Source organism: Danio aesculapii, chromosome 11 (assembly GCF_903798145.1).
Source record: "Danio aesculapii chromosome 11, fDanAes4.1, whole genome shotgun sequence".
NCBI classification, from domain to species: domain Eukaryota; kingdom Metazoa; phylum Chordata; class Actinopteri; order Cypriniformes; family Danionidae; genus Danio; species Danio aesculapii.
Genome location: NC_079445.1, coordinates 16,165,030 through 16,192,721, shown reverse-complemented (window position 1 = coordinate 16,192,721; position 27,692 = coordinate 16,165,030). Strand labels below are relative to the sequence as shown.

Below are 27,692 nucleotides of genomic sequence, written 5' to 3'. Positions count from 1 at the left end.
TGGTAGTACCCATTACCACCTTTTATTTCAGAATTATACTGACACATTTAAACAGCTCCACAAACAGACAAAATGACTTTTACAAGTCAATAATTGGTCACCAATTCCCAATAATAGCTTCTTTCAGAAGTGCCTGAACATTATGAACATACTAGGTCACTTAATAACATATAATACAACGTAACACAATTAAAACAGGCCCGTTAGAAAAAAATCTCTAGTGTTTTTATACAAAAATCCATTGGAATGCATTTCCTGAAATTCGGCGTAAGTTTAAAACAAAACCGACGGGAGAGCAATGACCCAGAAGCATTGGTACCCAGCAATAGGAAAAGAGTGTGCACCATTTCAAAATGGATCTGCTGGCACTTAGTGTTAATTTGGTCGATTTGCTTTCGATTTAACGGAGCCAAAAATGAAAGTAGTTTTAAAAAATCCGTTTAAAACTTGGCTGTTGTGGTCTGATTTTATAGATTAATCAGAAAAACACATAACCTTGAACTGAACAAGCAGCAAGGTTGTTTCATGGCCTTTGTAGTGTAAACAAACATTCAGAATTTAAACTCATTCCTCATTGATTATAAAAGAAAAAGAATAAAAAGTGAGAATAAAAGGATTGTCCAGAGAAATACAGACTTGGCGTCTGATATGCATAGGCATGGTTATTCTACAAGTGCGACACACTTTCTCACTAAATTTATAAACAAAACTTTGGTTGCTTTACGGAAACGTAGACTGTACACATCTAGCTTCATGGTAACTGGAGTTTTCTGCTCTGCCTTGGTCTCTTTTCTGTGCTGCTTTCATCAGACACAACATTAAAAGGTGCATTTTCGTTTTCATAGGCAGCAGGAGAAATATTGCACAGTGTTTTCAGATCTAGAGGTACAGCATTCTGGAGTGGTTTGGATCTGAGATCATGCTGGTATTTGTAGTGTTTTTCTTAAAAGATGTCACATTGTTAGATGTATCTGTTGGTGTAATGAGTGTATTTGCATACACACACACACACACACATAAATATATACCGTATATGGCGTGTACGTGTTTCTGTTTCTTTTGGTCCTCCTCTTCACTGAATTCTCTTCATCTTCCTCCAACAGGAGGAGCTGGAGGAGCACCTCGCACTAAAAGCAAGAAAACATTTAAAAGACATGAAGTGACGTGTTCATGTTGATCTTGTAAAAAAATAAACAGTTTAAAAAAAAGTGATTTTGTTTTTCACCTCTGTTGTTGTGGTTGTGGCTGGGATAGCTCTTCTGAAAGTTTCGGTATTCTTCAGGAGGAGGAAGGTCCTCTATTGGGTGGAAATCATACTTGGACTCAAAATCATCTGGAAAAAAAACAGAATCATAAAGAGCTTTGAGTGGCAAGTGTGTTTACATTTGTCTTAGAGCATCCAGTGCAGAACAAGTATATATAAAAACCAAGATAATAAAACGATTCTTAGTAAAACTCAAGTAAATTAAGCAGCATCACACCAATAATAATGACCAAAAAAAATACAATGAGTTGAAAAATGAACATACCAAATTAACTGCATGTGAAATTACTGAGAAAAGAAACTTATGGACCAATTCTACACTTATAAATGAGTGAAATCACTATTTTATGCAGCATCTGGGGATTGATTTATCTGACAGTCGAAAATTAATAACATTTCCATTTTTCTGCTGATGGAACGAGTGTTCTATATGATTTTTAAAAATATATTTAGTAATCTATTCCACAGTTCTTGGCGGATTCACGTATTCATTGAATATTCCAAAAAAAGTTTTATAAGTTGGAAAGTTGATGATTCCTCCGATCAAGGATTCCCAAATTGTATCCCCAGTGCTTGCTTTTTCTGTTTATTTGGGCTGGTAGAAGTGTTTTGTCAGCTAATGAAATGAAAAGCTACTTGTGATAAAGAACAAAATAAACCGAAGGATGAAAAATAAAACTTTATAAATGGACTGTGTATTAAACTTTCAAAGGTTGAGCCCAACCCGCTACTAACAACACAAAAACAGGTATTGTGGATAAATTAAGTAAACTTCCATCATAAGAGAGGGTGCAGCGGACAACAACTGTATAATCTTGTGTGTGTGTGCGTGTGTGTGTGTGTGTGTGTGTGTGCGTGTGTGCGTGTGTGTGTGTGTGTGTGTGTAAAAAAAATGGCTCACTTGCTATTTTTATGTAAATGCGATTGACAGTCATGCGAGACAACGCGCGTGTTCTGCGGCACCTCGCACACGACTGACGCTCATTACCAGTGATGGGAATAACGGCGCTATAAAAAAAATAAATAGCGTGTGTGTGTGTTTGTGGCAGGGGTGGGACATATAACCAACCTGTGATGATGATGATTGGTGTGTCAGTGAACTTGGTATAACTGAGAATGTGATGATTGGTGATGAGTACATTTTCATAATTTGCCAATCAGAAGCAGAGTAGTGCAAGCGTTCACACACAAGCACACACACAGTCAGTCTCACACACCAACGACCAGGAGTCAGAACGATGGCAAACTCAACAAGTTTAAAGGTAGCTTTGCAAACTGGAAATGTTAGCTTTACTTTTCCCTATTTTCTAATATTTATGATGCTTGTCTCTCACATTGTCCCACAACAACATTAAAACAGTGCAGATTAGTGTAGATTAATGTTCATATTTATTTTATAGTCATTTGACAAATATTTTTTTTTTAAAGTAACGCAATAGTTACTTTTCCTGGTAATTAGTTACTTTTATGATTATGTAACTCCGTTACTAGCTCAGTTACTATTTTTGAGATGTAACTAGTAACTATAACTAATTACTCTTTTAAAGGAACGTGCCTAACACTGCTCATTACTATCAGTTACACAGCAATGAACCAATCAGAAGAACTTAGAGGTGGGGCAAGTTACTCTCAATCTTCTGTGTACCTTGTGAGTAACTTGTGTTCTGTGTGCTTCTATGTGGGTTTTCAAACTGTTGGGCGTGCCCCACCAGGGGGGCGCCAGCACCTTTTAATAGGGGTGCGAGACATTGAGACGTGCACTGGAGTAAATTAAGATGACAATTTTTATGCGTTCACTAGAGGGCATAATATGATTAACGTTAGCTCCACAGCTAACTATCAGGCACCTGTAGAGTTAATGGGTTCCAATAATATATATATAAATAAAATGGACCGGGCGCTTTTTAAAACTAATGACGGTGAATGAATGAAAGTCAAATCGGTGAGCCATCTGAAAAAGTGCCCTTCTGAACCAAATCAGCAGGATGCCCATCTGGACTTACTTTGAAGACTACTAACTACGTTTACATGGATATCAGTAATAGTTATTTGCCTTAATCTGATTAAGACCTCTTAACCTCTTAAGGCCCAAGGTGGTGTTTTTACATGCATTTTTTCTTTTTTCTTTGCTATTTGGGCTTATTAGAACCTAATTAGAATAAAAACCTAAGTATCATCTTTTGATACAATGTACTTTTAGAGAAAAATTGTGTCCATATATGTGGACTCGTGGTCCGAATTTACATAAAACACTTTTTCCTGAATTTTTTAATGTATATTTAACATAGATTTTTTTTTTCACTTGCTTTGACTATAACAGAGTCAAAACAAAAAAAATGTACCCATTTTGGACAGTTAAAAATAGTGTTTGGGACATTTCATATGCTGCAAGATGACAAATCAAGAAATCAAGATGATTTCAATGTTGCAGGATGACACTGTAACAAAATATAAAACATTCAAAGTATTTTAAATAGCCACTTAAGAGCCAAAATGTGCTTTCCACGTACAGTATGTGGACACTCATGCCCTAGGAGGATAATATAATTACATGAAATGCTTTTTGAATGTTGCGTCACCAGGCTATTCACATTTCTTGCGTGAATTCACGAGTCTCGGTGGGTGTTTGATGGGTGTTTCATCTTTAATTTCTCAACTGCAATTCGGCAGTTTAACTTTCACTCATGAACCTTTCATTAATGCCCCGGTGACAATCTAGGGTATTTGTCGCAAATATGAAGGACTGGTGGAAGAGTGTTGTTTTTATTGATACCAAACATCGAATGCAATTAAAAAAAACTTCCGCATTTCATGTGTGTGCGTCCTTTACTGACAGACGCGTGTGGATCTTGTAACAAAATGCGGCGAAAAGTCCTACATGACGATAGTAGTAGACTCTTAATCAGAGTATTGTCTTAATCATACAAAAATCGTATTAAAGTATTGTTGCCCATGTAAACATAATCAATGTTCAACTCAACCACACCATCAGGGCTCTGCGAACTTCTCTATGTATGTACATCAAAACCAAGTATGCTATGGCTCATGCTTATTGACAGTGAATAACCCTATAAATAACCCTAAGCTTATTGGCATTCATTCCAAGGCGCGCACTCAACAGCCATGTTTTAATAAAGCTATAGCGTTTCATATCGAAACTTCCTACCAAACTTATTTTATCGTTATTGACAATGGTGTTTTGTAAATAAATATCGATACCGTTTTATCAGCCCAGCTCTACGTTAAATAAATCAACACAAGACACTGAAAACAATCATAAGCATGAGCAGAATCATCGCAATGTGTATGTAAACCAACAAAGAACACTGAAATCCACAAATGGACTTATTTAGTTTGAGTTAAAGCAGTAAGCCTGTATAAACTAAATCAACCTTTTTTTTGTATTAGGGTGGTTTAATAGCGAGACTTTTGTTTTCGGAACCTTGCACATTTTCCCAGGTAGCACCATTTGTTTGGCATCTGTTTAACCAGTAATCGCGCTTGGATCTGCGCCAAAACAACTGGCCCGAGATCGCCTGAATGAGGTGGTCTCGGCTCGATTGAAATTAACTCTGGAGCAGATCGACTGTAGTGAGAATGCAATATGATCTGAACCAGGCTATATCACAGTGTATTATGGATATGTAATAGCCACATATACGGCTATATGAAGAGAGAATTATGAGTAGGGCGGGATGTCATTCCTACTGTAAATGTGCGTTTCATGTCAAATATGAAAGTGAAAGCATGTTAATTATTAACGAAAGCTGTTTGACCTAACAGCAGTCTTGGTTTATCTGTTATTTCTCTCTATAATGTATAAGCTGACTGCTATGGATGACAAAGTCTTCCCTCTGATTTATATCTAGTGACGATGTCTTGCTTATCATCATAAATTAAAATAAGAACGCATGACAGCGGAGCGGGACTCTGCAAAATAAACGGAGAAACTCTGACCAATGTGTGGAGAGTTTACTCGCACGTAACTTGTTTAAGCTATTTTGGTCCGTTTAGAAACTTTGCCGTGTGAAAGCGAACCGCACTGAGAACAAAAATAAACATTGTAACAATTTTAATCCCTGTTTCGGAACAAAAGAATCGATCCACAGGTGTGAAAGCACTCTTAATTACTGTATCTGGAGTAAAATAATGACCTCATTTTTCATTATCTGCCAACACATCTCTGTGTTCTGAGAAGGCTTTGCTGATGGCTGTAATAAGGAAATAACGTGTAAATTTGAATTACTGAGAGTTCATTTGACTGCAGAGTTATTTTCATGAGCTGATGCGCACAGCAATGCAATTCAGCAAGCAGCTAGAATCAAAGTTCAGATCTGCAAACGCTTCCCACAAACAAACAAATCAGCAACTAAGAGAACACAATGATCCAAAAACGATGAGATCACATGTTCAATGAAGCAAATGAAACTTACCAGCAAAGGATCTTGAGGCGGAGGACGTGTGTCCATTGCGGAGAGGTGGAGGTGGAGGAGGCGCATGTCCTGAAGACTGACGTCCAGAAGAGGACAGAGGAGGAGCCTTCGCACGACTCGGGGGCTCAGAGGAGGTCTGTGGGCCACCGCGGTAAGGAGGCGGAGGAGGTGGTGTTTCCCGAATACCGTTACGAGATATAGGAGGAGGAACCTGAGGAGCTGAATAAACACATCATCTTAAATGAAGGCCATTTTACGTTTAGCCTTTGTTTAAAAGTATAAGCACAAATTTTAAATTGTGTAATCAAAAACTCTAGAAGGACACTACTAAGAGGATTAAACTGGAATAAAACTAACAGACCTTTTAGTGAAACCTCAATTTAGGGCTGTGCAATGAAATCGAAATTCGATTGTGGCCTTTAACGATTATGAAAAACATTAATCGAGATAAAACGGTCAATGCGTCATTTTCCTGCCCCCATTAAAGTAGGCTTGCACTAATATATTTAATTCGATCCTCTGCTCAGTTTTACATGGAAACTAGTGAAAGCATTGTGTATTAGATTCAGTTGTGTTTATTTAATAAAATGCAAAAAGGTGAAAAGCAAGCAAAAAAGGTGACGCTTAGTGTTTATTCACATAAGTGAATTTTATTTATAAACTAATTTCGAGAGGATAAAAATTATTCGATCCGCATTATCCAATTTATTATTCACCAATAAGACGATTCCTAAGCCACAATAAATACCCTAAGCTCCATATAACAGCCATCTTCGTTTTGAAGAGTCCCCCTTTCACCCCTACTCCACCTCCTTTACTAGATTGGCACGGTGGCCCAGTGGTTAGCACTGTTGCCTCACAGCTAGAACGTCACTGGTTCTAGTCCTTACCAAGCCAGTTTACACATTCTCCCCGTGCTCATGTAGGTTTCTCCCGGGTTCCTGGGTTTCCTCCCACCGTCCAAAAACATGCAACTTAAGTTAATTGACTACTCCAAATTAGTACTATAGACATGCACCTAGTAATTAGTTATCTCTTAAGAGCAATCACTATCTGTTCATTAGCTACTACAGCAGGGGAGTTCTCGAGATCTACCTGAGCTCAAACGCCCCTCTAACCTTGCAAACAGGAAGGAGCCCCGGGCTCAAGGATCTTATAAGCTCAAGGTTCTCTCCCGGGACAGCATGGCAACATGCTTTATAATCAATCATCAGCTAAGTGTGAACTCTTGAAACCCTCATTTGATATTTAATAAATGAATATAAACGGTTGAAAATGAAACAGCATTTGAAAGTGAAACCATAATTTGGAATTGTTTGGCTCTCAAAGCAACAGTGCATTACAGTCGTGCTGCTGACTGTTCTCATCATTATTAATTAGGGCTGAAAAATATAACGTTTGAGCATCGCAATAGTCATGTCGCAGGATTAGATTATTTATTAAATGTAAAGATATTCTTCTATAATATAGTATACAATTATTTATACAGGCGTCACACTGGCGTAGTGGGTAGCACTGTCACCACACAGCAAGAAGGTCGCTGGTGTGGAGTTCGCATGTTCTTCCCGTGTTGGCGTGGGTTTCCTCCGGGTACTCTGGTTTCCCCCACAAGTCTAAAGACATGCGCTATAGGTGAATTGGGTAAGCTAAATTGTCCATAGTGTGTGTGTGTGTGTGTGTGTGTGTGTGTGTGTGTGTGTGTGTGTGTGTGTGTGAGAGAATGTGAGAGTACATGGGTGTTTCCCAGTGATGGGTTGCAGCTGGAAGGGTTGCGTAAAACATATGCTGGATAAGTTGGCGGTTCATTCCGCTATGGTGACCCCTGATTAATAAAGGGACTATGCCAAAAAGAAAATGAATGAATTATTATTTATACAAAGATGACCATGTTATTTTACATTTGACTGTTTAATTTTTGTATTTGAATACTCTTAGAGTTAACTTTTAATTTTGCTCTGTCGTATGATAGTAGTTTATTATATTTTATGCAGATGCACTTAATAGAAAAAAAACTTGATCATCCCGGTCCCTCTAAATTATTGAAATCTTTTCAAATACAGCTATTCAATTATATTTCTATTGCAATATGCATCGCAGCAAAAATAATATCACAATGTCAGATTTTTCCAGTATCATGCAGCCCTATTATTATTTTAACAAAAAAAGACAAGCAAAAAGTCACTCGCTGCTCGTGACTGAAGGACTGTGTAGCTTTAATAAGAAACAAATCAAGTTTAATTCTTACAGTGAAGATGCTTAAAGCACTGTTCATTTCAGTTGTATATTTATATTGTTTTGTTTTTATTCCTTTTCATAACGGTGAGAACTTTTTGTTCACTTGTTTATTTACATTGTCCCGTTCGGTTTTAGTGTTAGGAATGGTGAAATTTTATGATTTTTGAAATGTATAGGTCTAAAACCAACCTTATTTACAGGGAAAAAACTGTCTTAATATAAAAAAGTATATATATCTCCAAAACTTTTTGGTCATGTGCCCCACGTATAATCGTGATTACAATTATGACCAAAATAATCGTGATAATGATTAATCCCATAATTGAAAAGCCCTTCCTAAGTTAACTCTTCAGTTAGCCAAAAACTGAAAGTGAAATTCCTCAAATTAAGATGTTGTCATGTATATGAATTGCATAAGACGCTTAAAAATGTGGTTTTTAGTTTAATATGGCCTCATGTCAACATTATCTTAAAATTCGCCTCACAGCAAAAAGTTCGCTGGTTCGAGTGCCAGTTGGCATTTCAGTGTGGAGTTTGCATGTTCTCCCCCTGTTTGCGAGGGTTTCCTCCGGGTTCTCTGGTTTCTCCCACAGTCCGGTGTAGGTGAATTGGGTAAACAAAAATTGGCCATAGTGTATGTGTGTGTGAGAGTGTATGGGTGTTTCCCAGTACTGAGTTACGACTGGAAGGGCATCCGCTGCATAAAACATATGCCAAAATACTTGGCGGTTCATTCCGCTGTGGTGACCTCTGATAAATAAGGGACTACGCTAAAGGAAAATTAATGAATTAATAAACAAGTTGCCTCTTGATATTTCAACAACAATGGGAGATGTGTCTGCACAGCTGACATGCTTACAGTCATGCTAAAAAAGTAAAAACACATCAGAAAAAAAATTAAATGAAGTCACTATTTCAGTCAATCATTTTATCCCTCCAACACTATTTCAGTCAAAATTATTTTCCCGTTTTGAAATGTCTGTGCAATACTCCCATCAAGTTGGGAGTAAACACCAAAAAACAACAAATAATTTTCGGCGCTTCTATTTTAGGTCTTAAAAAAATATTTGATAGTACTTTTTTGTGAGAAATGCATTATGAACATTGCCCAGAATTTCTACATTTGTGTTAACTATGAGCTGCTATGATGTCCATCAATGGTATTATACTTTCTTTGAAGCCATCAGACCATATTGTTTTATGTACTTTCTTTAAATAACAGCAGGACTCCAGGTAAAACACAACATTAGCCATGATTTTGTGAAAAATATTGCAAGTCGATTCAAATCACGTTAGTCACAGCAAGATACTGATGTAAATTTTACACAGGAATTTCAACATGATTTTAACAACATCCACAAAATAACAGTGTATCATTTTTTACTTGGCTTTTAAAGGGTTAGTTCAGCCAAAAATGTAAATTCTGTTATTAATTCCTCACTGTCATCTTTAAATGTTCTAAATAATCTTTACTGCAAAAATATTTGTGGATGCCACATTTACAGTGTATATGACAAAAGTACACATTTGCAGACAATACAAACCTCATTTACTGTGTCTGACTTTATAAAATCCTAAGTTTTTCCACTTATAATTATGAATTAGTGATGGTGTTCATGAGCATTTAACTCATAAATACAATCTTTCTGACATGATTTGAATGCACCAAAATAAAAGGAATCCAAAGGAAAAATGTTCCTAACAGCCCACTCCTATTTAATACTGTGAGGAATGTAATGGAAAGTTTAGTTCCAGCCCTGCTCCAACATATATACTTGTAGTTTTCTCGTTAGCCCGTCCGACTTGACTAGCAGGATCAGGCATCTTCAATGTAATGTAAAAGTTGAACTCTGTAGGTTTCTGTCCCTCCAATAACTACAATTAACAAACTATATTGTAACTATATTATATACAGTACATAATATTTAAATCTATTTTTGCTTGAGTTAAGTTTATACTGCTGTGATGCATCTTGCATCTTACTGGTTGATGGATTATAATGTTTAATAAAGACTTTTTAGGAATACCATTGGAAAAATTAGTTTTAGGACCAGTACTTCTGAAAATGTGAGGTGGATCTAAGACCCTTTCACCGTAAATGTGATTAAATCAATGTATGAATCAAATTTATATGTCGCAAGCATGATAGATAATCTGTTTCTGGTGTAGTATCAACCTTTATCATTATATTAGCATTGGAAGGGGTTAAAGCTATAAGGAAAATATATATTTATACACACAAAAGAAAAAAAAAAAGAGAAAAAAAGAGAAGACTAGGCATGGTGGCAATGTTGTGGTCAATGCCATGTTAAAGGTTACACTGGATGGCCAGTTTTTCAGTTGAAATGCTTCTTTAGGGTCTTAATGACAAGTCTAACTTATTTTAGTTACATTTCTCAATGGTAGAGTATATAAACACTCTTTTTACCCTGTCAAAAACACATTTTCACTTTATTTCTCTTAAAATGCCAATGAGCTGCTGCTCAACCCTAACCCAGCGCAGCACACACAGTGCTCAACCAAACCTTGAGCCTCTGCTGACTTTTTTTGTATGATTTACATAAATAAGCATTTAGTGCTGTTTCCACTTCATAATGACAAAACTTAAGATCATGCTGGGCCGTCTTCCGCACCATATAGTCATCACACATAATATCTTATTTATTGACATTGCAGCTTTCCATTATCAATGTAAAATGTATTCTAACAAACATCTACATATGAAAAGTGACACTACTGGATTTAACAAATGCTCAGCTGCACAGTGTGAAAACCACAGCAGACTGACAAACACAGCTCTGCACTTGAGAGGACGAAAATCTGATATCAAACATGAGTGAACTTAGGCCACATTTATACTTAAATGTTTTAGTTTTAAAACGCATAGTTTTTGCTACAGTTATGCCTTCAGTCCACACTACGACAGAGTTTTCGAACCCTGAAATCATCGTTTTGGAAACGCCGAAGAGGCAATTTTTGTTTTGAAACGCTGTTGCTCCGTGTCAGTGTGGATGGGGAAAAATGAAGACATTTGAAAACGCAGGCGTGGCTGTAGAGATCTGATTGGGGCTATTTCTCAATATCAAGTGCACGAAGCCTAGCACCCTTTCCTTAAGTTCAGACTTCGCAAGTTTTATATGGAAAATAAACTCCTGAGGACACATCGGGTAAATCTTCAAAGGGAACAGTGTATTTATAACGTCATTCGCATTGCCCTGCAGGCTTTTATCTTAACAGTAAAATGAAAGCATGATATAAGGAGCTGCCTATTTTCATTTTGATATTAACAACTTAACAGACACTAAAAATGTTGAGGCATCACATAGCTACATATTTATGTGATCGTCATCTTCACTGTATGCATATTTATAACAAAATGGAGCCTATAACATAACTGCCTCCTTTCATTGTCTTTGAAAAATACGAAACAGGCTACCCTGTCTCTTTTGCTGAATATCAGTTTTAATAATCACTAATGGCCATTATAAAAGTATAACATACAATAAGTTTACACAATATAAGAAATAAAGGCAAGCAATCAGTCAAATGTGCAGAATCAGTGTATGTGATTGCATAAATTAACAAATGAACTTATTTTTGCGCTCAGCCAAAAGATTCGAAAAACCAAAAAAGTCATTAGACAGGGACAAATTGAATTAAATATCACGTTTAACATCTGTGGTGAAATGAAATCCAGCGGTATATCCTTGATGAACTGTCCCATATGCACTACCCTCATCTGCGGAGGTGTGCTCAAAGCACCCACTGACTGCCTGGAGCTCAGACGTCCGCATACGCTGCAGCACGTCACAGTGTTTGTGTGGTCACGTGATGTGTGTTTTCAGCAGTTTAGTGTGGACAGATCTTTTCAGAAACACTAGGTGAAATGCCAGTGTGGATGTGGATCGTTTTCATTCCAAAACGCCATTTTAAACCTAAAACTTATTAGTGTAAACGGGACCTTAAGTTGGTGTTTGGTAACTTTAACCAAATGAAACAATTACGGTACAGCTTCATTCTTTAAATGCTATTTTGTTGCATTGAATGTCGTAAAGCACTAGGTTACTAGGTGCATGTCTATAGTACTAATTTGGAGTAGTCAATTAACTTAAGTTGCATGTTTTTGGACGGTGGGAGGAAACCCAGGAACCCGGGAGAAACCTACATGAGCACTGGGAGAATGTGTAAACTGGCTTGGTAAGGACTAGAACCAGTGACGTTCTAGCTGTGAGGCAACAGTGCTAATCACTGGGCCACCGTGCCCATCTAGGAAAAGAGGTGGAGTAGGGGTGGAAGGGGGATTCTTCAAAACGAAGTGGCTGTTATATGGAGCTTAGGGTATTTATTGTGGCTTAGGAATCGTCTTATTGGTGAATAATAAATTGGATAATGCGGATTGAATAAAAAAAATAATCATTTGCACAAAAACGCAGTTTTTTTAACACTTCTTCTGGGACATTCCCTTTATATATAAAACTAGTTCATTTTGTTGTTGCCTCTTTTGAATCTGGGATTCTGAGTAAGGACACCAGTGAGCCTCTAAAGTTACATTGGAACACAGGGCAGATTTCATGTCAGGATTAATTTCTTGTTCACATCCAGAAAACCAAACACACCATTGTTAGCCACTTTGCTACACGAGGCCTTGTAATTTGCTTGGAGGCAGGCCCATGTAAAGAACTAGCAAGTTATGTCTAAGCTGGCAGAGGATTCTAAAGGGTCTATCATAACACATAAATACACTCAGAATGTTCCTTTTAAACTTTTCTGAGCTTGTAGACACAGCAGAAATCGAACTAAACACAAAAACCAGGCCTGTAATCAGACTATTATAAAAGGAGTGGTTCTTTTTTTCTCAAAAAGTTGACATTTTTGTGGCGCGCCGGTAGCGCAGCGGGTAGCACATTCACCTCACAGCAAGAAGGTAGATGGTTCAAGCCTCTATTTGAGAGGTTCAAATCCTGCATTTTAGTTTTAGGCACTGATTTGTGCTGGATTAATTTGCCAAATGGTTATCATTACCACACTTTTTGATGCAACAAAAATACTTTTTATAAATACTTTTATCGGTTCGCCTATTTGCAGTGCTTATCATACTATTTTTTGTTTGCAAAAATGCATGTTAGTTTACAAATGTGCATTTAAACTGTGAGTTATGGCAGTTTCATATATAATGTAATGAGATTAGAATTTTAGACATATAAAAAAATATAATTTAGACAAATAACAAATTGGTCAGCTCATTTCCTGTCAGAATTAGTCTATTTAAATAATAAAAGCATTCTTTTATTGGTTTTTATTTGGTTATTCTTTTTAAAGCCTTCTTCTATTGGCTACTGGCTCCTTTTACAATTTATGATGGCATACTGTCAAAAATGGGACAAATGAGCTCATATAGGGGGCAAATTCTGAACTTTGTCAGAAGGGGGGTCGGTCTTTCAAACCACCTGAACCTGGCCTGGCTACGAGCCTGAAAACAATGTACAAAAATGGAAATTTTAATCCAAAGTCACCTTTAAAAGGTTTAGTTCACTCACTCACCCTTGACTTGTTCCAAAACATCTGCTAAACATAAAATAATATATTGTGTAGAATTTTGGAAACCTGTAAACATTTACATCTATAGCAGGAAAAACAAATATTATGAAAGTCAATGGTTACAGGTGATTTTGAACAAATCAAGAGTGAATAAATTGGAAGAATCTTCATTTTTGATTGAACTATACTTTTATGCTCAGGCATGAATTTGATGTAGGGTTTATTTTTGGTGATCTGCCACACTTTATTGTGTTCAATGCAAAATGGCATTTAGACCTTTCTTGATTTTAAGACATTGTACCTGTGCTGCGTCCCACTGGATCACGTGCTGGTGGAGGGGGGCGTCTGTTCTGCTGGGAAGGTGGTGGTGGAGGTGGGGCTTGGCTTCGGGCATTAACATTACCATGACCTCTCCTGTTCAGTGAGTTTCGCCTCTGTGGCAACTCTGGGGCAGGGTCACCATTTGCAGCAGGCGGCTGGCGATAAGGTGGAGGTGGTGGAGGTGCATTACCAGAAGAAATTGAAGATGATGAAGAGGAGCGAGATGAAAGGGGAGGATGTCTAGGAGTCCCCTCACGGGCAGGTGACGGTGGAGGTGGAGGCCCTTTGCTTACAGGTGGTGGTGGTGGTGGAAAGGGTTTGTCACGACTCTGCCCAGAGCCTTGTTGAGCTGAAGAGGGTCCACGATTGCCAGCACGATTAAACGGTGGAGGTGGAGGAGGAGCGGAGTTACTGGGTTTTGAAGAACTGCTTGGAACTGATGGTTTGGAGACGTCTGGAAGTGAAGGACGATGATTTCGTTGCTGTTCGGGAGGTGAGGTGCGACTTCCATCACCACGACTGGATCCGTCCGTTTCAGAATTACTCATACCTCGAGGTACCGCAGGGCGAGAGCCAGGTGGGCGCAAAGCTGACCGTCCTACAGAGCTGTCTGTGTGGACATTTATAAATAAGAAGTAAAATATTATTAAATTATAAATAAACATTAAAAATATAAATAAACAAAAGAAAATAAAAAATATTGAATGGAAACCCCAAGATGTAAAGACTCTAAAATTATGCATAAATCATAAATCGAATGCATTTTTTATGCGATTAAAAGGCGTACATAAACTATGATTGAAACGCATTTAACAAAAACATTTCTTTATGTGCATCAAAGAAGTACTGTGATTTTAAAATGATTTTGTATTATTTTTAGGGATATAACGATTCACCGTGAGTCGGTTGAAAATCGATTCAAATATGTGACGATTCAAATCGATACAAACGTTGAAAGTATCGTGATACATGTTTTGAACAGAGGCAGGAGATGAGATGAGATGAAGCCCAATCCCAATTTTACCCCTTAGCCCTTCCCCTTACTCTGAAAAATCTTCATTCGAGGGCTATCTACCCCTTCCCCTTAGCTCTACGCCTTCAAACTAAAGAGAATTGGGACACCCCTACCCCTTCACGGGAATGCGCAAAACGAGGGGAATTTTCTAAATTTCGCTATCTATAATCCATAATCATAACTCCTGTATAGCAGTCCCACAACATTCTGACACTCGAATATCCTATCAGTAATGTCTCGTGGCTGGGAATGGGCTTTTTACGGCGTCTGCTATAATGTTAGTGTTGTTTTGGTGTGTTTACATAGATGAATATGGCCATTGTGTAAATGCGCAGTATAGTTATGATCTTACTGCCACATTAGATCGTTACGATAACATAATATATGCCTTCAGTGATTTCTTGAAGATAAATACCAAAAAATAAAAGAAACTGGAATAACTACAGCAGTCGTGATCGTCTGATCTCATTTGAAGCAAGAGATCCCATTTCTTAGGGGTAAATTTTGAAGCCCTTCCCCTTCACACTGGGTTTTAAGGGCTAAGTGGAAGGGGTACAAAAATAGAATTTGGATTGGGCCTAAATCTAAGAGAAAAAGTGATACAATTCTCAACCCACAGAAAGGACTGTTTATTATTCATATAGCATGTTAGTTTGCTGGAATATAAATATTTTATTCCCTTAAACACACGACAGAAACTGTGTTTTAAATTTTGCGCATAAATTTGCAAATTTGGAAGGAAACAGCTTTTGAAAAGGGAACTCACCACCGACAGGTCGTAATTTAGGCACTCCTCCACTGAACAACCCTCCCATGGCCATAGGTCCAGAGCCACCTCCAAAACCTCCTCCACCACCACCACCACCACCACTACCACCACCGCCACCGCCGCCGCCGCTGCCTCCTCCTCCTCCTCCGCCGCCGCCACTTCGACCTCCAGCCTCTGTCAAAAAAAAAAAAGGTTTTATTGATCAAATATTAATGCAATAATTCAAATAATACTTACCAAAAATGACTTGTATTTTGGAGTGGAGCCCAGTCAACTTACTTTCAAGAACAGGTGCACTTCTGTCACTGACTCCGGTTGTCTTCTTCAATTTGGCGCCTTTACAGATGTCTGACAGAAGAGCACCTCTTCCTTTTGCTTCATCTCGGTTCAGTTTTGGAGGTGTCGTGTTTGCCTGAACGGAAACACATTTGTATGTAGAAAAATGTATTCATTATTTATTTAATAAAATTCACAGACATTAACTGATGTTAATGGAATTGTAATTCACTGAATCTCTCTTCAATGTTAGTATTTGATTTTCTGAATTATAATTTATACATATTTATTTTATTATTATTATTTTTTTAAATCTGGGCCTTTAAAACTGTTATAATGGCATACGAAATATCAGAAACATTTTAAAAACGAGACGCTTCCATTGACAGCAACAGAATAAAAGAACAACACTTGCATTTCTGCGGTACAAAAGCAATTTGGTAGACACACACCCTTAATTTAAAAAAAGGCAACTTAATTTTTGCTATATGGAATGCTAAATTGTAAAGCTCAATATCTCAAAACCCTACATCAATAAATGAGTCCTACATGAATAAATGAATAGTACATTTATTATTATTATTATTATTTATCTAAATAACTTTAATCTAGATTTTTATTTTCTGTCCCTGATTTGTGTTAAAGAGAACCAAAGAAAAATCACAATTTAGGTCAATTAAGTAAATTCAAGTGGTTCTTCCAAAACTTAAATAGCTTAAATATTGATAATGTTGAAAACAGGTAACCATTGACCTCTATAATAGGAAAACCAAATACTATGGAATTCAAGGGTTACCAGTTTCCAGCTTTCTTGAAAATGTCTTATTTTGTGTTCAACAACAGAAAGTTTGTTTATTGCCACATCAGCAATTTCTGGCTATTTCACGGCAGGATCAATATATAGTTGAAGTCAGAATTATTAGCCCCCTTTGCATTTTCTTTTCCTCTTTTTAAATATTTTCCAAATGATGTTTACCAGAACATGGACATTTTGTCTGTATGTCTGATCATATTTTTTCTTCAGGAGAAAGTCTTATTTGTTTTATTTTGGCTAAAATAAAAGCAGTTTTGAAATTTTTTAAAACTATTTTAAGGACAAAATTATTAGCCCCTTTAAGCTATATATTTTTTCCATAGTCTATAGAATAAACCATCATTATACAATAATTTGCTTAATTACCCTAACCTGCCTAGTTACCCTAATTAACCTAATTAAATGTCACTTTAAGCTGTATAGAAGTGTCTTGAAAAATATCTAGTAAAATATTCCATGTCATCATGGCAAAGATAAAATAAATCAGTTATAAGAAATGAGTTATTAAAACTATCATGTTTAGAACCTTCTCTCCGTTAAACAGAAATTGGGGGAAAATAAACAAGGGGCTAATAATTCAAGAGGGCTAACTTTACTTCAACTGTACATAAAAACATTACATGATAAGAATAACTTCATATTTCAATAAGAGATGATACACAAAACAAAAACAGAAACAGAAATAAATAATATTCACAAACAATGTATATTAAAAGTTAAATATGGTTTTCACTTCAATATTTGATGACTTAAAATTCTTCTTGGTCATACCTTTTTGAAAACATCCAAAGTGTTTTCATTATAAAATCTTAACTAATAGTAATCAAATGATCAAATTAGGGTTGCACGCAATTGGAAAAATCTGACATTGCGATATTTTGTTTTACTGAGATACATATTGTGAAATGAATAATTTCCCCAGATGATTTGAACAGCTCTATTTGGGAAGATTTAAGTAATTTATATCAACTTATGCCGAGTTCAGTCTGCATGATTTTCAAAGTAGTCGTGTCATGGATGTTTTCACACTGTATGACTATCTGGGGTATCGCTTCATCGCTTTGTTTACACTGCAAGATGGATCGGTGACAGGAGGTTTCACACTGAATGACTTTACAATAGGAAGAATCGCCGCCAACTTTTGTCTCACTTCGCATTGTGACACTGCTCAGATGACACGTCAAACAGACACTGGTGCTTCTGCCAAATTTACACTAGCTTTTCCTCCATTTATTGGGTCCAAATAAACTGAAAATGAGCGCTTTTAATCTCTCCCTCAACGTCCCGCTGGCCTGCAGATACTCACACAAGTGGATGCTGCTCTCTCATTGGCTGTAGGTAATCGCAGATGTTATTTTCAATCAGAACACATTTCACACGGCATGATTTGAATCGCTGACAGCTCCAGATATTTAGCATGCCAAATATCTCACGGGTGTCAGCGACTCATTGGTGATTCTCTCAGATCGTGTCTTTGATAGTTCACACTGTGTGATTGTTACTCACGTGAACGAGCACCAATTTGTCTGTGATTTCAGGCATTTGTCGGCAGTTTCTCAAAACCTGTCGACGAGTCAAAATCTGGGCTAAAACAATCAGGGCAGTCTGAACTTGGCATTAGATGATTAAGTCTTTTTTCTATGCAGTGCATCTGCATAAAACAATATAAAATTCAAGCATATATATATATATATATATATATATATATATATATATATATATATATATATATATATATATATATATATATATATATATATATATATATATATATATATATATATATATATATATATATATATATATATATATATATATATACACGACAGAGATCAAAAAATAAAAGTGAAATAAACAGTGCTTTATGGTTTTCTGTATAGTCTAACAGCGTCCAAGTACAGAAATTGAACAATCAAACATAAAATAACATGGTCATCATTGTATAAATATTCTAAAAACAATAATATTTAATAATATCTTTATCTTCTTAATATTTAATAACTAATCTAATCATGCGATGTGACTATTGGAGATACACACATTGCGAATATCAATGCTCAAACGATATATTGTTTAGCCCTATATCACATTTACCATAAAACATATTTTATTAGAGAGCACCTTGACGAAGGGAAGGTGAACTACAGGAACAGCAGGAGAATGGACACACGTGCTGCTCACTTTCCTTGACACTTACCTGGCTGAAGGTGGGGGGTGGTGGAGGTCCAGGTGGAGGGGGAGGAGGAGGAATAGGCATTCTGGCAAATCTTCAAAACGACAACAGTCTTCTCAATCTTCAGAACTTATCCTCACAGAACTCTGCAGTGGGAAAAAATTACAGCCTTCAGTCTTATTCATATCTGCAGGTAAATATCTTAAAAAAAAGTTTTAAAAAATTAATCCTTCAGTGGTTATGCCACATGCCAAATCCACTTTGTTGACTAATGAAATTAATAATGATGGGAGAAAAAAATCATTTATAGGATTTTTTTTTAAATCCTTTTTTCCATATAAAGGTTGATGTTTGCTTCCAATAAGGAACTCTAGAAATGAGTTCTGGTTCACGTGTGCACATAAAATACTCGAGCAGGACTTACCGGAATGTCGTCGAGCAGGATATGCAGTCACACATTGACTAATGGAGGCGAGTTTGAAGCACATATACCCTAAAAACCTGTATACTATTACACATTGTAATGGAAATGCTCTTTTAAATCGGGTGTTTTTCTGAAACTGGTATTGCCAAACAAACCTATGAAGCAAACCCGAATTAAATATGCCATGTGGTCTGAATACTGAAATCTACATGAGACTGTAAACACACGGACAGTATAATAAAGGAATAAACCTGCCTCTGTTGCATAAACTCATGACCCACTTTTAAACCTGCTTACCTGTAAGGCCCAGATATACTCATAGCAAAGTTCTTCTTCGTTTAAGTGTAAAAAAATTTTGAAATATCTGAAGTAAAATGTTGTGAACATCTCAGTGGTGCCCACCCTGCTGAGAGTGGCATTTAGACGAATATGTAAATATATACTATACTTTCTGCTCAATAAAAAACATTTCAATAAATAATTAATAATAAAACATACAAACAAATAGAGTGTGCCATGGAATCCCCTGAAATTCTATTATGGGTTTTCTAATAGTGGAGTAAAGTTTGGTTTGTGGTAAACATACAATACTGAACTCAACTATTTTATTCAACGTTTTTATTAGATTCAAAATATGGAACCCTTTTGTAGGATTTCTGAAGAAATAATGTAAACCTTCTGTCCATATAACTTATATTTTGTATAACCTGCTATTAATATACCACTGTTTTAATGCTTTGAACCACCTTTATACTGTATGTGTATGTACATGCATTTATTTATTTATTTATATAGATTTATATTTATATTGTAATTTTTTTAATAATTGTGTATGTTTTCTTTTCTTTAGTACATGTAAAAATTTACTAAAAGTAACAAAGATATGTTCTTATTAGAATCAAAAACACACACTAGGTTTCCATCCTCATGGACATGCGCATAAAAAATGTATGCGCATAACTGAGTAGGATAAACTTTTTATTCGATAAGAAAAGATGTGTATGAATAAACAAACCAGCCAGCTGAGCACATTGTAAAACATCTGAAATGTAGTTTTGGTCATTCTAAAACACCTTAACGATTTCAGTATTAGTGTCATTACTCTTAATTACAATTAGAGCGGTCTCATGGCTTCAAACACCACAACGCATTCATTTTGTGTCGGCATCATCTTCTGAGACACAAGTCACTTATTAAATAAAAAAAAAGAGATTCACGCAGCTTCTCCTAGCTCAGCAAATTCTGTTTTTACTGTTGATATTTTGCACCAGTTAATCAAGTAAAACTCGTTGGATGGAACACTGCTTTATTCGCATGTCTTTTATGCGATTTTCCAGTTTTGCGCATAAATTTAATTCGCATTTTTGGATGGAAACACAGCTAATGAATTCATGTTTTCAATATGGGTGTGTCTAGTTTATGTTGTACAGCGAAATATGATGTTTAGCCCAGACAGCATTTTACTAATAAACTTTAAAACTTACAGGAATAGGGATGGCCAACATCACATCATTTACGATATACAGATAAAAACTCTCCCCACATTAACAATTCCAAGGATAATAACGTTGGAATGCAGGGCGATTTGGCCTCAAATCAAAATCTCCATTAACTGAACATTTTAACTCATATTACTATTAATGAATGATTATTTTATTTATTTATGTTTTTGCCCTCATAGTTTATGGACAGGTTTTGTACAGTACACATGCTCACATATTAAAAGTGAGAGATTTCTGAATGAAGGGTGCATCATTTGATTTTAAAATTGAAGGAAGCACAATATATACGATTCTTTATTTATTTCATAATTTTAAATTTTTTTAGGGGTTTTTCACCTTTATTATGACAGGACAGTAGAGATTTCACACATGAAAGCATTGGGAACAGAGAGAGGGGAAGGATCGGCAAAGGACCGCGAGCTGGGAATCGAACTCATGTCGCCGTGAGCACATCAGTGCTATATGTCAGCGCACAGTACCACTAGGCTATTGGCGGCAACATCTATGATTCTTCGTTGAACATCAAGGCTGAACAACTGAAATTAAAAGACATATTGCTTAAAACGTGGCTGTCCGCGCCACCCACCCTTGACACCGCTACCAAACTGACCAGTCACAAAGCTTGCGCTACGTGTCGTTGTGACGTGAAGTTAAATATTTTTGAGATGTGCGCGAGTATACAAAGGCTGCACCAGACCGTACGCTTGGCAGAAGTATATTATCAGAATGATATAATTCTAAATCATAATATAATAAGTATAAATTAGTCTTAACAGAGTGGGGCCACGTGACTCCACGCACGATAGGCAAAGTAATTGTCTAAATTGACCTGGAAAAATTAGATCGATTACAGATTCTGAATGTCGATTTCGATTACTTTTCTATTAATCACCCAGTCCTAGTAACAATCTACAAAATGATCTGTACAATAAATAAATCTTCGACAGCAGCACACATTAGCAATTTGAACTGCAGATGAAGCACGCACACCAATACACCTATATAAATATGAGCAAATAGAAAGCACACATAAAATACAACTACAGGTCCTTCTCAAAAAATTAGCATATTGTGATAAAGTTCATTATTTTTTTGTAATGTACTGATAAACATTAGACTTTCATATATTTTAGATTCATTACACACAACTGTAGTTGTTCAAGCCTTTTATTGGTTTAATATTGATGATTTTGGCATACAGCTCATGAAAACCTAAAATTCCGATCACAAAAAATTAGCATATTTCCACCGACCAATAAAAGAAAAGTGTTTTTAATACAAAAAAAATTCAACCTTCAAATAATTGTTCAGTTATGCACTTAATACTTGGTCGGGAATCCTTTTGCAGAAATGACTGCTTCAATGCATGGAGGCAATCAGCCTGTGGCACTGCTGAGGTGTTATGGAGGCCCAGGATGCTTGGATAGCGGCCTTAAGCTCATCCAGAGTGTTGGGTCTTGCGTCTCTCAACTTTCTCTTCACAATATCCTACAGCTTCTCTATGGGGTTCAGGTCAGGGGAGTTGGTAATACCATGGTCAGTAAACCATTTAACAGTGGTTTTGGCACTGTGAGCAGGTGCCAGGTCGTGCTGAAAAATGAAATCTTCATCTTCATAAAGCTTTTTAGCAGATGGAAGCATGAAGTGCTCCAAAATCTCCTGATAGCTAACTGCATTGACCCTGCCCTTGATAAAACACAGTGAACCAACACAAGCAGCTGACATGGCAACCCAGACCATCACTCACTGTGGGTACTTGACACTGGACTTCAGGCATTTTGGCATTTCGATCTCCTCAGTCTTCCTCCAGACTCTGGCACCTTGATTTCCGAATGACATCCAAAATTTGCTTTCATCTGGAAAAAGTACTTTGGACCACTGAGCAACAGTCCAGTGCTGCGTCTCTATAGCCCAGGTCAGGCGCTTCTGCTGCTGTTTCTGGTTCAAAAGTGGCTTGACCTGTGGAATTCGGCACCTGTAGCCCATTTCCTGCACACGCCTGTACACGGTGCCTCTGGATGTTTCTACTTCAGACTCAGTCCACTGTTTCCACAGGTCCCCCAAGGTCTGGAATCGGTTCTTCTTCACAATCTTCCTCAGGGTCCGGTCACCTCTTCTCATTGTGCAGCGTTTTCTGCCACACTTTTTTCCTTCCCACAGACTTCCCACTGAGGTGCCTTGATACAGCACTCTGGGAAATTCGTTAAGAATTTTCGTTCTGTGTCTTACCCTCTTGCTTGAGGGTGTCAATGATGGCCTTCTGGACAGCAGTCAGGTCGGCAGTCTTACCCATGATTGCGGTTTTGAGTAACGAACCAGGCTGGGAGTTTTTAAAAGCCTCAGGAATCTTTTGCAGGTGTTTAGAGTTAATTAGTTGATTCAGATGATTAGGTTAATAGCTCGATTAGAGAACCTTTTCATGATGTGCTAATTTTTTGAGATAGGGATTTTGGGTTTTCATGAGCTGTATGCCAAAATCATCAATATTAAACCAATAAAAGGCTTGAACTACTTCAGTTGTGTGCAATGAATCTAAAATATATGAAAGTCTAATGTTTATCAGTACATTACAGAAAATAATGAACTTTATCACAATATGCTAATTTTTTGAGAAGGACCTGTATATGATGTATTAATTTGTTTAATTTCAACTTTAACCTGACCTTATGAGAAGGGTGGGCACAATGTTTTTAAGACCATAACTCATGAGGGCGTTGTCCACATTTAGTCATGACCTGTATTTATTTTTAATGTATGTGCGTGGGGGAAAAAAATTGTGAGAAAGCTTGACATGGTGCCGTAATGCTGTATCGTAAACCTTTTTTTTTTTTTTGCATGTCGATCTGCTGCAATTGCTGTGTTGATAATCTAACATAATCACCCAGGGGTCACTAACCCATGGAAGAAAAAAAGAAGAAAGGCTGAAGACGACATTTTATTTGCATGTTTTTTAATGTAACCATTAACTACTATTTTTTTGGTTAAATGAGGTGCCGGATCCGGTGTGTTGCGGCACAAATTAAGCCCTGTCTGGAGGCTTCTAGTATGACAAGTAAGAGTTTGATTAGCTAGTTAAGATGCGTCTAAATGGGGTTGGAGCCAAACTTTGTTGGACACCGGCCCGCTAGGACCAAATTTAGTCACCCCTGATCTAGTCGATACAGCATTACCATGTTTTGCATATTACCAGAGCATACAAACAGCTCTGTAATCCACCATTACTCAATACCAGTTATAACATGGTAAAGTCTAGATAGGATACAGCTGCGGATACAAACATCAATATAGCATCATTTTTGTTACATTGTGAAACAATAATTAATGTTTTTACAGTACTGTGACAATTGGGTTTAGGGTTGGGGTAGATGTTAAAGAAATTCAATTTATTGTGTAATTTAATAAATAACATAAATTATACTCAGTACAACTACTGTTTTTACATTACCTTGACGGTTAGGGTTAGGGTAGGGATTGACGTTAATAAAAATCTAAATTTAAGGGGAAATTCAATACATAATTTAAATTACTTTTGTTAACTTTTGGCCGCAACCATATCTGATCTAGCAACAACCTTATAACATGCAAGGTTCTTCCTTCTTCTGGTCATGTGGTACTGCAATGCCATCGTTTTCTGCACGCAGATGTGAGGAGATTGTCCCACTCAGTAACTCAAGTTCATATTTTTCAAGTATTCTCATAGCTTGATAATAATATAATTGAACCACTGAAGGCATATAATGTGTTTTGAGGAGGTTTTTTGTACCCTTCTAGAATTTGAACAGGCTGAGAACCTCGCTGTTTTTGGAGGATGAGGGAGGTCTAACTAAACATATATATATAAATTTGTTCTCCGAAGCTAAACAAAGATCTCAGGAATATGGAATGACACAAGGCCCCATCCCTACTTTCAGGTTCTGACATCATCCCTTTAGAGCATAGGTCTTAAACTCAATTCCTGCAGGGCCGCAGCTCTACACAGTTTTGCTCCAACCATACTTAAATACAGACAAATTCTGTGAATTTGTGAAAAATTCTAATTGAGCTTTGGCGCGTTGGCTGGCGCTGGGCCAGAGAAAGACTTGTCATATTATCACAATTATGCAGTGTTTTTAACCACCCAATGCTTATTTTATGTTTTAGACATGTAAATACACACAAGTACTAGTAAAACAATACATTTAGTTTGTAAAACACACATGAAAGTCTATGGAAGTCTAACAATACATTCAAATAGAATTTGCCAATGTGTATTATTCATATCATATACACGTAGTAAAAGTAACAATAAAGTTCAATCTATTCTTCTCTCAGCTGCACAGCCACTTGCTTGCATGCATGCATGCATGCATTTTGGGAATAACTGATTAATTTATGCGCGGAAACCCTGCGTGTTCTGCTTTTATGAATGAGGCATGCGCGCGGTCACAAGTAAACATGGCGATACCCATCTCACGTTATAGATCACAATCAAGATCATTTATACGTCTTTTAAACAACAACAAAAACACTCACTTTTGTGTTAAAACGGAAAAGCATAATAAAAGGGATACATAAGTCATACATTGCTATTGTGGCTGCGGTGTGTTATGTGACAAACATGACACGTCGCCAAGATAACACATAAGGGTGAATCAAATCAAGATCACAAATTTGACTGACAATCTAACTGTCGTCTAACTGACATGTCTTATAAAAGTCATTAATGAAGCACTTCACATTCACAATTATGAAACTTGATTTAGATTTTTCTTTGGCATACAGTTGAAGTCAGAATTATTTTTTTGAATTATTTTTTTCTTTTTTAAATGTTTTCCAAATGATGTTTAACAGAGAGAGGGAAATTTTCACAGTATGTCTGATAATATTTTTTTCTTTAGGAGAAAATCTTATTCAATTTATTTTGGCTAGAATAAAAGCAGTAATTAATTTTTTAAGAACTATTTTAAGGTCAAAATTATTAGCCCCTTTAAGCTATATTTTTTCTTCCGATGGTCTACAGAACAAACAATCATTATACAATAACTTGCCTAATTACCCTAACCGGCCTAGTTAACCCTTTAAATGTCACTTTAAGCTGTACAGAAGTGTCTTGAAAAATATCTAGTCAAATATTATTTACTGTCATCATGGCAAAGATAAAATAAATCAGTTATTAGAAAAAATTTATTAAAACTATTATGTTTAGAAATGTGTTGAAAAATGTCTTAAACAAAAATTGGGGGAAAAATTAACAGGGGGGCGAATAATTCTGACTTCAACTGTATGTAAATAATCTCATGACAGGAAGTTTGTAACCTTGTAAAAGCCTGATCCTCCAGTCATGGAATGTGTCTTTTGCTGTAAAATCCTTCAAAATGTTATATTCTAGAGTAATATTTTTAGATTAAAACTAGACTAAAGCAACTGGGACTTCAATATCTGCATAGCATTTGAGGATATTATTTAATGTTTTTTGCGCATCTCTAATTCATCACTATCATTATTTCTGTTACTATGCAACTCTACATGCATTTTATACAAATAGTCTGCATTTACAGGTATAAAGAAACTTTTTATCTTTATTACCAAAAAATTAACTGAACAAACATTTTGGTCCTCTGGATAAATGTTATGTATGCATTACATATAATAGTGAACATACTGTACATTTGCAAACTTGTTGTGTATATCTACGTTGAACATAATGTGTTAAATACGTCTGAACAACATAGAGGGTTATTTCTAGTTTGGCCTTAAAATATGTATCTGAATGCATAATACAATAACAGATATATTTGGAGAACATAATCATTAAAATAATTAGAATGAACGTTAACTACTAGTGTCACGTCAGACAGTGTTTTCAACTCTTTCTTCGCAGAGTCAAAAACAAGGAAGTGAATAATGCAGAGTTCAGCTTGTGAAAATGACGTGTCTGACCATCTTCGTGTCTAAGTAGACAAATATTTAAACAGACTGTCTGTGACCATATCCGTCATGCCATAAACATCCTGAACTAGTTTAAGCAATTACAGGTGTGTGTGTCTTAGAAGGCAATACCAAAAGTTAAGAAACTATGAATGTCTTCAATAGCACATTATTGTGACTCATAAACGAACAGTTCTTTTGAGTCGAATCTTTTTAAAGAATCGGTTGAACGGTTCACAAACCCGGTCAAAGGACTCGTTGATTAATAAACAACCCAAGCGAAACACACGAACTCAAAAAAAAAAAAAAAACTTTTCCCAAAGTCGCCTGTGTTTCATCTAAAATATGTGTAAGGAGCTATAACAAGTATATTTCAAAATTTAGTCGCCATCTGTAACGTAAATACGTCGGCAAGCTTACCTGTCGGTCGCGATGTGACGGATATCTTATCCCAAACAACATTAATGTCACACAGTAACCGTCTGTTCTTCTCCCGATGATCTTCCTCTGCCTATCAGGTCACCGATTAAACACGGGAAAGTTAGTTAACTAACGTTAGTAGGGCGAGAGCTTACTGTGGTCCGCTGTCATACTGACGGCTGGTTTCTGCCAACTCTCTAAAGTTGTTACAAACCGTCCACGGCGAGAAAAGAAAGTACGAAAGGCAAAGACTTACAGAACCTTATCGCTAGTTGACATTAACATTGCTGCCCAGTGAATTAGGGCGATGTTGTTTCACGACGGACCGCTGGGCTTCAGCGAACCCAGTTCAATGGAATCCCGGAAATCCCGGAGTCGGTACAAAATGGAGGCAGGAGGCCGAAAAAAACCGAATGCAACCGGAAAGTGAGACCTGTAAGTTAGGGTAAATGCATGCATAAGCTCTTTCTCTTGCAAAAAAACAAACAAACAAGAAATGCCAAATCGTAACATCAGTTTATTGTTACAAAAAACAACAACAACAAAACAATGTTTTGCAATATTTTTATTCAAATAGATGGTTTATGGTACTAACATACTT

The 27,692-nt window shown here is 36.5% G+C and overlaps 1 protein-coding gene across 1 annotated transcript; it reads right to left on the bottom strand.

Annotated features, from left to right (window-relative positions):
- Nucleotides 1-27,473, bottom strand: wipf2a (WAS/WASL interacting protein family, member 2a). The gene is made up of 8 exons (XM_056467889.1): nucleotides 27,092-27,473; nucleotides 18,863-18,984; nucleotides 15,855-15,987; nucleotides 15,573-15,749; nucleotides 13,772-14,401; nucleotides 5,698-5,916; nucleotides 1,226-1,333; nucleotides 1-1,127 (listed from the first exon to the last, which is right to left on the bottom strand). The coding sequence occupies exons 2-8, from the start codon at nucleotides 18,920-18,922 to the stop codon at nucleotides 1,087-1,089; spliced, it is 1,368 nt and encodes a 455-aa protein (XP_056323864.1). The 5' UTR covers nucleotides 18,923-18,984; nucleotides 27,092-27,473; the 3' UTR covers nucleotides 1-1,086.
- Between the last annotated feature and the right edge of the window lie 219 nt (nucleotides 27,474-27,692).